The following is a 12609-nucleotide window of genomic DNA, read 5'->3' as shown; positions in this document are numbered from 1 at the left end:
ACTCATCCCCTTCTTGTACACAGCGTTGATGTTGGCCTTCCAGTTCAGTCGGCTGTCGATGGAGACGCCCAGGTACTTGTACTCCTCCACCATGTCCACGTCCACTCCCAGGACACTCAGAGGTGGAGGAGCTCTTCCTCCTGAAGTCCACCACCATCTCTCTGGTCTTGAATCGTTGACATCTTGGAATCCCTAAAGCCTTGTATCCTTGAATCCTTGCATCCTTGCATTCTTGAATCTAAATAAAAAGCGCTCACCACAAGCAGCTCTTTCTCACCTGTCCCGGCTGCAGGTTGATGGCTTTGGAGAAGCAGACCACGGCCTCCTCGTACCGGGACCTTCCCAGAGCCTCCTTCCCACTCGCCTCACTGCGAAGGAAACCAGGGGAGACACGACGGCGTGAGTAACAGGAAGCAGAAGTAGAGAAGGTCGTCTTTAACTTCCTGTTGCTCACTGCTGGGCCGCTTTGCTCTGGAGGATCAGGCTCATCTGGAGGTCTGGTCTTGGGGGGCGGATCCCTCTCGGCGAGAGGAAGATTTTACTGGAGCAGAAAAGACTCTTGAAGGAGGTTTTGATCTGGGTCTCGTCCATCACACCGGGCTCCTCCCCCTGCTGGTGGACGGGGACATCACACGGATTTAAATAAATATAAATATAGGAGCGTTAAGTTGCGTTCACACCAAAAGCGAAACTATTTTTCGCGTCGCCCAAAACGCGTGAGTTTACTCGTTCGACCATTCACCGTGTTCGGGCCATAAGCGTCGAGACGCTCCGCGAGGGGCGGGGCTTATCTCCGTGTCTCGTCTCCGTAAAGACCGTTATCATCTCCTTCATCCACCAGAATAACTAACCACTAGTTCTGCTTTATATTTGCTTGTGGACGTCCCACACACTAACGCTCTCGTGTTTGGGTTCATGACATCACCCGTAGACTCACTCAGCTCGGTCACTTTCACCGATGAAGTTACTGTTACGTCTGGAAGACTTCCGCTTCCAGCGCTACGAGAGCGGAACTCAAGAGCTGATTGGCCCGAGTTGCGAGATGACCGCCTCAAAGTAGAAATATTTCAACTCGGGGCGAAAATTGCGCCGCTGAAAACGCGCCGCTGTAAACGCGTGTCGCCCACACCGCGTCGCCCCAAACGCCCCAAACGCGCCGCCCGGGAAAATATCGCGTCTGTACGTTGACTTTTCATGGGATTCGGTCGCGCGAAAAAATAGTTTCGCTTTTGGTGTGAACGCACCTTTAGGATTAGGGTTTGATGTAGTTTAAGTAATGACAATGTGGAGTGATTTTAAAACATTTTAAAACATTTAATTTTTTATATTTTATTTTTCCTTTATTATTGAAATTATTAAATGTAATATGCCCTGCTATTTCATTAAAAAACGTGCTGCTGCTTCAACACATTTTCCTCTGTGGATGAATAAGTAAAATATAATGTAATCTAATCCAAACATAGTTAAACTGAGGTATTATAAATAAATCTCTAATGAGCTTTGGATTCAACCTCTTTATTCCTTTATCATCTATTTATTTTCATATGCATTCACTAATCCTCACTGGTTAATAACGACCAAAATGTATTAATGAATAAATACAATTCAAATCAAGTCAAATATTTAATTTAAATAATAAAAGTATATGTAATTCTGGCATAGTTGTGAAAATAAAATGATAATTTGTAGTTCACTTTGTTAAATAAAAAAAATTATATTTTAAGCTTCAACCTTTTTTTTCCATATACCTTTATATATTTATATAGAAAGAAAATAAATGAATGAATTAATTAATTAAAAATAATAAATAAATGTAAAAAGAATGAAAAATAGGACATACAGAACACGTTAATATCACGATCCGTAAACCGTTTCCTGGGCTTTTTTTGGTGCTTTCGTGACGTCACATTTACCGTTTGGTCGTCCACATTAACCGTTTGGTCGTCCCGCTCCATGTTCTGGTTCCGGTAGCGGACACGAGCCGGTTTACATCAGTTTTCCGTTAATCTTCCTTCCGCCGACATTTCAGAGCGGCAAACATTGACATTAAATCTGGTTGTTACCACGGAAACCGACTCCAACTTTTAATGTTGTATTTCCGGTTCCGATTCAAGTCACGGGAGAACGTCAAATTATATAATAATATAATGTATATATTATTCTTATTATCCATATTATTATTATTATTACATTATATATATACATATGTTGTACAATAACTAATAGTGTTGTAGTTATAATGTACCTATAAGTAGAGTAAATATAAATATAAATAAAACAACGTATAACTGAAAGGATTTGACTGCTCTGTGGTATTAACCCAATGAACATAGTGAATGCTAAATTACTGTAGAAAGCCGTTTTTCATCTTAATACGGCTAATTGAATTAGTACAACAGTGTTTAGCTGAGCAGACAAGTATTTCATTCCCCTTAAAAACAACATGGGCTTTTATTCTGAAGGTAACCGGAAACCTCAGGCACTAATGCCGATCAGCTGACTGGAATAATGACAAAGCTCGTTGGCCGCCGGTGGAGGAAGAAGCAACGCACAGTTTTCTTCTACTTCTAAACATTAACTTCCCGCCGTCAGCATGGACCCACAGGGCGAGAGGAGGCGGCTGCTGGACGAGGAGGACGGGGACGAGGACCCCTCCGGACCTGGACCAGGACCGGGACCGGGACCGGGACCCGTGTCCGAGCAGGACGCTTACCTGAGGTCAGTGCACGCGCACAAGTACACACACACACAAACACACACACACACACACACACACACACACACACACATATATATATATTCATGTGTGGCAGTTATATGAAAATGCATGGATATATATAATTATATGTATTTATTTATATATATATATATATATGTATATATCAATGATTCTTGAGATAAGGGACAATACATGTCCTCCACTGAAATGCAAAGCTTGGCTTAAAAATGCAGATATAAATGAATTGAAATAACATGAAAGACTTAACTACACCAATGTACTTAGTTTTGTCTATTTATATATTTTCATGGCAATTTGACCAAGTGCAAGCATTGCCCTAGTAAGTCCATGCAAATTAACATGTCCTCTGCAAAGAATAGTCCTTACAAATGTAATAAATACATAAATATTAGGGCTGTCAATCGATTAAAAAAAATTAACTAATTAATCGCACATTTTGAAATTGCGATTAATTAATCGCGATTAATCGCGCTTAAAAGTTTGTTCCTTCTTTTTAAAGACAAAACTTCACACAGCTGTGTTTTCAAAGAGGCTCCTACATATACAGTGCTAGCGAGGTATTTAATATTGTGGATGATAAATTGTTTCTTCAGTGAAACATCAGATTAGTAAAAAAAAAGAAGTATATTGAGACCCCATTGGTCCTGTCATCTTTAACACTGAACAGCAGAACCAGTGGCCTTGGTAACTGACTGACATTCAAATATGTCACGTTCACCCTCTGGAGGCTGGGGGCATTTTATACATTTTACAAAATAAATTAAATTCACCGTTTAAAGTCTTTTGCATGTGACACATACCCCCACGTGTTATACATCAAACATTCCAGAACAATCTCAGCTCTATTCAATGAGGCTCAGTTGTCCTCGCGCCCTTTGCTCTCTGACTGACAGGCTGCTCTAGAGTCTCACCCGTGAGGTGGGAGGTCCTTTGTGATTTACTGAGTGTTCATTGGTTGTTTTTTCCCGAAATGTTGACAGACAAACGGATTGACAAATCACGTTGAAGGTTTCGTGTGACGAGTTCTTTCCGCGCCGCGTCACCCGACACGTCGCCCCTCCGTTCCTCTGTGTATCAGAGGGGGAGACGGGAGGAAGGAGGAGCAGGAGGAAACCCGACTGATTCATCCACGAGTTAAACTGATTTCTGCTCCTTATTTTCGCGGAGAAATAATTGTTTTAAAAACGGAAACAGTGTCAAACCGTACTGCCGCGGTTTAAAAAAAAAAAATAAAAAAAGGTGCGTTAATTGCGTTAAAATATTTTAGTGCGTTAACGCGGCCAAATTAATCGCATAGATTAACGCGTTAACGCTGACAGCCCTAATAAATATCATCATGAAATGAATTGCATGGCTTTATAAAATGTAACCAAATACATAAAGCAAAATACCCATCAAATTATACATTAAAAATTGCCGCTCAAAGTAGTGTCCTCAGTTCATGTCAACTCTGGCATATTATGGTCTGAACTTTAACCCTGACGACCCCTTTTACATGCTTCTTCTGTTGATGGATGCAGCAGTACAGCACATGGTCTCGTAAGTTTAACATTTATATATATTATTAGCAAACTAAGTTGATATAACTGTCGTCACAGGTTTTGTATGTGAACTTTGTCATCCAAGAATGATTATTTTAAATAAGAATTGTGAAATAAATGGAGGTGTTTTTGGTGAGTTTATGTTGGCAGCTAGCAACTGGGAAAAATCTAAATGGCTCCAGTGTACGGGATATGATTCAGACAATAAAAAGGTTTAATTTCATCAACTCCGTCAGGCGTCAACTCCGTCAGAATGGCTGTCTGACTGTTGACGTTCAAGCTGACGGAGTTGATAAATGCTCCAAAAACCTCATTATTTGATGCATAATAAACACAGAATGTGTTTATGATTTAATATTGGCATAATACTTATAATAAACTGACTGACTGGCAAAAAATACATGATCAACACAAATGTTAATATATATTTCTTGCTTTTATCTGTACTGTAGGCAGACATGGCTCGATGCAAACTGTCAGTGGAGGAGCAAAGAAAAAGAAGACAGAGAATAGACAGTGATCCAGACAGCAGAAGGGACAATCTAGAGAAAGAGAGACAAAGGTGGAAGAACAGGGTCCAAAACAAAAAAAGTCAGAAAAATAGGAGAATTAGAACCAAGGGAACAGAGGCACTGCAGGAAGTATTGGCGGAAAGGTCAAGAGGGTCCAGAGCAGTGCAGAATGCAAGGCAGGAAGTAGACACCCCTCCAGATAGTCCACTAGAGCAGAGTATGGAGGAACCAACTTCCAGTAGACGTGCTCAACCGAACCAGGATGTGTTTAGTTTAAAGTTAACCTTTTACTTTGTTTATAGTATAGAGCTGGTCATGTATTGAGTTAATTCTTGGTCATTAGAGATCTTTACCTGTCACTGTCCCCATTTTCTTGGCCTGTTTATGTTATGTGTGCCATTTCTCTAAATTGATGGTCTCGTAACACACAGAGGATTCTGGATCCTGCATAGTTCATTGACTTTGCTTATAAGTTTTAAGTTTGTCCTTAAACAGTTAAATGCACTTATAATCCAAGCATAAAGGGACTGAAAACAAATGAATGTCTCATGTGAGCTTTACGGCCTTGTTAACAGGCCTTGTTTGCTGTGATTTTACATCAGTCCGTCAACACCGTCAGTTTTGTCCTACCCTTAGATGTGGGTTTTTGTCTTTAAAAAAAAAAAAGCCTTTTACTTCTGTTCATTTCATTGAGTTAATTCACTAAAACATTGCATGGACTACATGCAGTGGTGTCTTAACTGCATATAACCACAGATTAAATATGTTAAATTTTTAAATAAATAACAAAATTAAGTTTTTTTCCAACGCCGTTTTTCCTCAACTGTGTAAAATAATAAAAAAGGGAATACAATGGTTTTTTAAAATCACTTAACTAGGAGTAGGCACACTATTATTAGATATTTAAATACTTAAAAGTGTCACTGAATCATTGAAATTTAAATAAAATGATTTCTAATGCATCTGACGGAGTTGACAAATGTCAACACACAAATTGGATAAATGTCATTTTTTATAAAAAGTGATTTTTTCCAAATGAATGCTGCCCATTTTAGTTTTTTAGGTTTCAAAAGTAGTTTTGTCCCTTATCTCAAGAATCAGTGATATATATTTGTATGCATGGCAGTTATATATATATATATATATATATATTAGGGCTGTCAGCGTTAACGCGTTAATGTATGCGATTAATTTGGCCGCGATTAACGCACTACAATATTTTAACGCAATTAACGCAACTGTTTACTTCCGGTGTGCGTTGACGTTTTTGCACTCCGTTATTTAAAACAATTATTTCTCCGCGAAAATACGGAGCAGAAATCAGTTTAAAATCCTGGATGAATCAATCGGGTTTCCTCCTCCGCCTCCTTCCTCCTGTCTGCTCCTCAGAGACACAGAGGGGCGACGTGACGCGGCGCGGAAAGACTCGTCACACGAAACCTTCACCGTGATTTGTCAATCCATTTGTCTGTCAACAATTTGCAAAAAAACAACCAATGAACACTCAGTAAATGACAAAGGACCTCCCACCTCACAGGTTAGGCTCATTAGCAACCTGTCAGTCAGAAGCCAGAGAAGACGGCGCGAGGACAAATGTGCCTCATGATAGTGAGCTGAGATTGTTCTGGAATGTTTGATATATAACACGTGGGTATGTGTCATATGCAAACGCCTTTAAAAGGTGAATTAAATTTTTTTTGTAAAATGGATAAGATGAGCCCGACTCCAGAGGGTTAACGTGACATATTTGAATGTCAGTCAGTTTACCAAGGCCACTGGTTCTGCTGTTGTTCAATGTTAAAGATGACAGGACCAATGGGGTCTCAAGTACACCTTGTTTTACTAATCTGATGTTTCACTGAAGAAACAATTTATCATCCACGATATTAAATACCTCACTGGCACTTTATATGTAGGAGCCTCTTTGAAAACACAGCTGTGTGAAGTTTAGTCTTTTTTTTAATCGCGATTAATGAATTTCAAAATGTGCAATTAATTAGTTTTGTTTTTTTAAATCTATTGACAGCCCTAATATATATATATATATATACAGTATATATATTTATTTTTGTGTGGCTGATATATATCTCAGTGGACTCAATCTACACAGTGCAGTTGCTCAGCAGTGAAGCAACTGTTGTTGTTTTTAAATCAATAACCCAGGTAATGATTCTTGAAATCAACCAATATATGCTTTGTTGTTTTGCCCCTGTGTTCTCTAAAAAGGAATGTAAGTCAATGTCTGCCAAGGAGCAGTATGAGTTGCAGCAGGGTTTGTTGTTTTGTTGTTGTGTGACGGTGGGCCATATACAGAACAAAATAAAGGGGTCACAGACGTTACATCAACAGAGGAAACAAGCCCCCTGACCTTTGATCTCTGTTCCTCTTCCTCCCTCCGCAGCAAAGTGAGGAACAGGAACCTGTACCTGGCGACGCTGGCGACCGTTCTGGGTCCCATGAGCTTCGGCTTCGTGCTGGGCTACAGCTCGCCCGCCATCCCCGAGCTCACAAGGATATCGGACCCTCGGCTGCGGCTGGACGCCGACCAGGCCTCGTGGTTCGGGGTACGATAAGTCCACTGCATTCTCTCTCCTGGCCACCAGGGGGAGACTCCTCTGGTTGTACAGAAGTCTATGCTTCATGTGTTAAAGCTGCATTCTCTCTCCTGACCACCAGGAGGCGATTTCTCTGGTGCCTTTAGAGTTCCGTGATAGGTTATTCGTAACGTGTTAATAAACCCCGCCCCCTCTCAGTCCATCGTGACGGTGGGCGCGGCGGCCGGTGGCCTACTGGGCGGCTGGATGGTGGAGAAGATCGGCAGGAAGCTCAGCCTGATGCTCTGCTCGCTGCCCTTCGTCTTTGGCTTCACCATCATCATCGCGGCGCAGAACGTGTGGATGCTCTACGCCGGCCGGCTGCTCACGGGCCTCGCCAGCGGGGTCACGTCGCTGGTCGTCCCGGTAACGAGCGGGTTTTCACGACACACTATAAAAAAAGATGAACTCAATAATTCTGCTCGTTCTTAACGTCTTCGTCCTGCAGCTCTACATCTCCGAGATGGCTCACGAGCGCGTACGCGGGATGCTGGGCTCCTGCGTGCAGCTCATGGTGGTGTTCGGCATCATGGGAGTTTACCTCGCAGGTACGTTTATGGCGCCCGTTGTTTGTGTGTCTTTCTAGAGTTGTTTGTTGTCTCTATAGGTGTTTGTTGTCTCTCTATAGTCGATTGTGTGTTTCTTAAGAGTTGTTTGTTTTTGTCTCCTTATTGTTGTTGGCTGTCTCTTTAGAGTTGTTGCGTGTTTCTTTATAGTTGTGTGTCTCTGTTGTCATTTTGGAAAAAAAGTATATTTTTTCCTTGTTTAGTGTCACTTTGTTGTTGTTTTGTGTCTTTGTTGTTACTTTGCTTCACTTTGTTGTTTCTTTGTCTAATCGTTGTTGTTAATATCTCTTTGTAGGACCATAAAGAGTAAAAGACATGCTTCATAACTCCACAAGTCTCAAATCTTCAGAGCGCTCTAACAAAGGAATTGGGAGCAGATGTAACATAGTTTATGCCCCCCCCCCCCCCCCAGGTCTGTACCTGGACTGGCGCTGGCTGGCGGTCTGCAGCGCCGTCCCCCCCACGCTGCTCATGGTGGTCATGTGCTTTGTGCCCGAGTCGCCGCGATTCCTGCTGTCGAAGGGCAAGAGGCGCGAGGCCGAGGAGGCGCTGCGTCTCCTCCGGGGGCCCGACGCCCCTGTGGAGCGGGAGTGCGCCCGCATCGAGAGCGCCTTCCACCAGCAGGTGTGTGTGTGTGAAAGAGGTGACACCTGCGAATCAAGGTCCTCACGGGTCCGCGATTACAAGTAGGTGTGTGTGTACGACCCCGGTCTCTTTCTCTAACACCGGTCTCTCTGACCCCGTCCCCCTGTCCTCTCCAGGACTCTGGCTTCCAGCTGTCGGACCTGAAGGACCCGGGGGTCTACAAGCCCCTGCTGATCGGCGTAATGCTGATGGTGTTCCAGCAGATGACGGGCATCAACGCCATCATGTTCTACGCCGAGGACATCTTCAGGCAGGCCCACATCAAGGTCTACAGGGGGGTTTAGGACTAGTTCATTTGAAATAACAACATGTTCAGATCATTTAACTTGATTAAAGTACGTTAAGTTTCATCCTGAGTTCTTGTGACGCTGAAGCGTGTTTCCTGTTGGTCTCCCAGGAGAGCAACCTGGCTTCAGTGATCGTGGGCCTGATCCAGGTCTTCTTCACCGGGGTGGCGGCGCTGATCATGGACCGAGCCGGAAGGAAGATCCTCCTCATAATCTCAGGTACTTTCAAAATAATGTAAATAACTTTGGACCCCTGACACTTTGGACCCCTGACACTTTGGACCCCTGACACTTTGGACACATGATTCCTTGGACCCCTGATACTTTAGTCCCCTGGCTCTTTGGACCCCTGACACTTTGGACCCCTGACTCCTTGGACCCCTGACACTTTGGACCCCTTACTCCTTGGACACATGATTCCTTGGACCCCTGATACTTTAGTCCCCTGGCTCTTTGGACCCTTCACACTTTGGACCCCTGACACTTTTAGGTGTGTGTTTGTCATAATCTAGGCGTTGCCATGGCGATCAGCACCACATCGTTCGGGGTCTACTTCTACCTGGTGTCCAGAGTTCCCAGCGTCGGCGAGGAGCCCCACGCCGACCTGTCCTGGCTGGCCCTGGCCAGCATGGCCGTCTTCATCACAGGTGAGATATAGGGTCCCCCTACAGGGGGGTCTGACTCTGATCCAGCTATTTAAGACTGTGTTTCTGAACCTAGAACCAGTTCCCCATGGTTTGTGTGTCTAAATGAACAGTTTTATATATTAATGGGTCCAGAAGGGCTCGTTCTGTAATCTGGTTTTGCATTGGTGGCTGCTGCGTTCAGGTTTTGCTCTCGGTTGGGGTCCCATCCCGTGGCTGGTCATGTCGGAGATCTTCCCCTCCAAAGTGCGGGGGGTCGCCAGTGCCGCCTGCGTCCTCACCAACTGGAGCATGGCGTTCCTTGTCACCAAGACCTTCCAGGACATGATGGTGAGCGCTCGAGGGGTCTCTAAGGGAGTTTGGTTTCATGAAAATAGTTCTGACGTGGGTAAAGATATATTTTCTGATTATGAATATAAAAAGGTGATCTTGAGAATTCAACACCCAGGTATTTAAGGAGTGTGGCATAATGAAGAATAGAATGAGCCCTTCATACCCACATGGGGGGAGCTGGTCCTCTTCAGAATCCACCATGGTCCTACGGTAGCCCAGAAGGGATACAGCAGACAGAGAGAGCCCTCTAGGCCACCGTAGTTCTCTGACACTTTGGAGTGAGCAGACGTGTATTCGGTTGGTTGCAACCTCACTACTAGATGGCATATTTGGGAAATTGAAGCTGAAATAAATGTTAAAAAAATTTAAGTCGCTTGTCTTATACATTTTAGATTTGGTATTTAATAAATTTTTATCGGTACGATTATTACAAATATTTGTATTATTTTAATTTAATTATTTATTAATTTCTTCAAGGAGATGCTAGACATTCTCCAATGTTAAAATATACTGCTTCTTTCTGTTTATTATATCATCATGAACTGATTGTTGGTCCTATTTTATGATATTTAGAGACTAAAGGATTGATAAGAGTTGTTGAAAGAAATAGTCTGCAAATTATACCAAACTAAACTTTCCTTTTTTTAATGGAAATGCTTCGAGTGAATTTAGGTTCCCTCAGGTAAAAAAAAAAAAAGTGCCAGGGCTTTTATTGTGAAAGGTAAGAATGAAGGTTTTCCCGACGGTCCCTGTAAACCGTGTGACCTTGTGACCTCTTCCAGGGTCTTCTGACCAGCGCCGGGACCTTCTGGCTCTTCGCCTCCATGTGCGTCCTCAACGTCCTCTTCACCATCGTCTTCGTCCCAGAGACGAAGGGCAAGACTCTGGAGCAGATCGAAGCCACGTTCAGAGGAACATCCGGTCCATGAAGAGCTACCCCCCCCCCCACACACACACACTCACACCTTAAAATCATAAAAAAAACTGGCATCTCTGAGTCGACTGCGTGGGCATTTCTACAAAAAAAATGTTATAATCTTTGTTAACCTTGTGAAGCTGTTTGAAACATTCTTGTGGATATATTTTTCATAAATTGGCAAATAATAATAATATAACGTTTAGTGGTGTTTCTACTATTGTGTCCATCACATCGGTGAGGTGAGGATAAAACTGACAGCTGGGTGTTGGCCATCTTGTTTCTGTACACCAACTCCTCCATGAACCCTTCAACTCTGTTTCCTGCAGACTTTGTGCACATTACCTCCTTTAAAGTGGCTCCGGAGCCCCGAGGCGCCGCTTGCTTTGAAGCTCGTTAAAATTGAATCACGTGGTTATTTTTGAGTTGTATTTGTGCAAATGTAGCGGCCACACTTCCCCCTGCTGGACTCGCTGCTGTAGTGCATTGTGTCACATGACCAGCTTTAGTGTACTTTGTGTAGTCACGGTCATATTAACACCTTCAGGTTTACATTCTTGACAAAGTATCAAAGAAGAACAAAAGGCTTTAACAATTGAAAAAATACTTATTCTCGAGGCAATACGGAGACTTTTCTAGTTCCTTAAACTGTAAGCGAAGAGGTTTCATAGAAGAGTCTTTACTGTCTGTGTTTTGGGAGGTGAAGGCATAACTGATAATTAAAACAAAATGTTTTAAAACCTCGATAAACCAAATGAATACGGGTGTGTTTTTTGTAAAAAAAAAGAATTGTAATTTGCTCTTATTCTTGTAAATGAAATGTTTATTAACTGACTTGTAAACACTTTAATTATGTTCCATGTTACACTTCATTGACATTATGACTTCTCTTTACACTTTGTATGACATATTGTCTTTTTTTTTATTTTTTACTACTCTTCATTCGAATAAATAATTGTCTATTTGTGTGTGTTCTGTTTGCTATAAATAATTTCTCTACTTTTTCTTTTCTGGTGGCTGGAAGTTTGTAATAGTATTACAATACATCCATTATATATTTTTTTATTTTACATAATTTAAAAAGCTTTTTGTCGTTTTCTCTGCTTTTACGTTTTGCCTTCATTAAGTTGTTATGAACTGAATTACATCACTGTTGCTTTTGAACGTCTTGAAGATCTTTAGTTGTATTACTATTTTAAATAGCAACCATGTGATGCACAGAGCAGAACAAAACGTCACAATAAAGTACATATTTGTATCAAGTGTACTTAATGGATTAAATAATAAGATCAGTATTTCTTACAGTTTAGCCATGGAAAAAACGGATGCCACCATAAATAGTGTGCATTTAAATATCTATTTATTTGACTAATTAATTTTTCATACATTTATTTTCAGATTTTATTTTCTCATTTATAGATTGATTTATTGTAACAGTCAATGTTATTAAAAACAATTACACGTATTTTACAATCCCCATGAAGTTTAAAAGAGCCCTCTGTGTCTTCATACGTTTCTTAAGTTTGAATTCTGAGTTTGCGCACTGTGATTTTCAGAATAAAACGCGTGTCGTGGACATTTTACAACCACGTGACAAATATGACTATTTCCGCTCTAACGTTGAATACATTACACTTAACTAAACACACGACGGGTTCAAATTAAATAAAACACGCCGACGGTTGTTTAATTTGATCGTATATGTAAAAAAAAAAGTCGCCTGCACAACTATTGTGAAAACCCCTGGCCCCCGTGCACGCTTTATCCGGTCCGCGGTTAAAAATCCAACGGAAACACTTCCGCCCGGAGTCACCTCTCTTGTCGTCCGGAC

General features: G+C 41.9%; 1 protein-coding gene across 2 annotated transcripts; it reads left to right on the top strand.

Moving 5' to 3' along the window:
• Nucleotides 1-2526: 2526 nt before the first annotated feature.
• Nucleotides 2527-11742, top strand: slc2a8 (solute carrier family 2 member 8). 2 transcript variants are annotated; one of them, XM_056418712.1, is made up of 11 exons: nucleotides 2680-2718; nucleotides 4261-4279; nucleotides 7195-7357; nucleotides 7547-7753; nucleotides 7836-7935; nucleotides 8366-8577; nucleotides 8715-8864; nucleotides 8996-9104; nucleotides 9398-9532; nucleotides 9714-9859; nucleotides 10645-11742. In XM_056418712.1, the coding sequence occupies exons 2-11, from the start codon at nucleotides 4272-4274 to the stop codon at nucleotides 10789-10791; spliced, it is 1377 nt and encodes a 458-aa protein (XP_056274687.1). In that variant the 5' UTR covers nucleotides 2680-2718; nucleotides 4261-4271; the 3' UTR covers nucleotides 10792-11742. The 2 variants fall into 2 exon arrangements, with proteins under 2 accessions (XP_056274686.1, XP_056274687.1); XM_056418711.1 differs by lacking the exon at nucleotides 4261-4279 and having other exon boundaries at nucleotides 2527-2718.
• Nucleotides 11743-12609: the final 867 nt, after the last annotated feature.

Source organism: Pseudoliparis swirei, chromosome 7 (assembly GCF_029220125.1).
Source record: "Pseudoliparis swirei isolate HS2019 ecotype Mariana Trench chromosome 7, NWPU_hadal_v1, whole genome shotgun sequence".
NCBI lineage: Eukaryota > Metazoa > Chordata > Actinopteri > Perciformes > Liparidae > Pseudoliparis > Pseudoliparis swirei.
The sequence above is the reverse complement of the archived record's forward strand: the minus strand, read 5'-3'. Positions and strand labels throughout refer to the sequence as shown.

Excerpts from the sequence above, each read along its gene's own strand:
- slc2a8 (XM_056418711.1), top strand. The coding sequence starts at position 2,594 with ATGGACCCACAGGGCGAGAGGAGGCGGCTGCTGGACGAGGAGGACGGG. Across the intron at positions 2,719-7,194 it reads GAGCAGGACGCTTACCTGAG|CAAAGTGAGGAACAGGAACC; the intron begins GTCAGTGCACGC and ends CTCCCTCCGCAG. Across the intron at positions 8,578-8,714 it reads AGAGCGCCTTCCACCAGCAG|GACTCTGGCTTCCAGCTGTC; the intron begins GTGTGTGTGTGT and ends TGTCCTCTCCAG.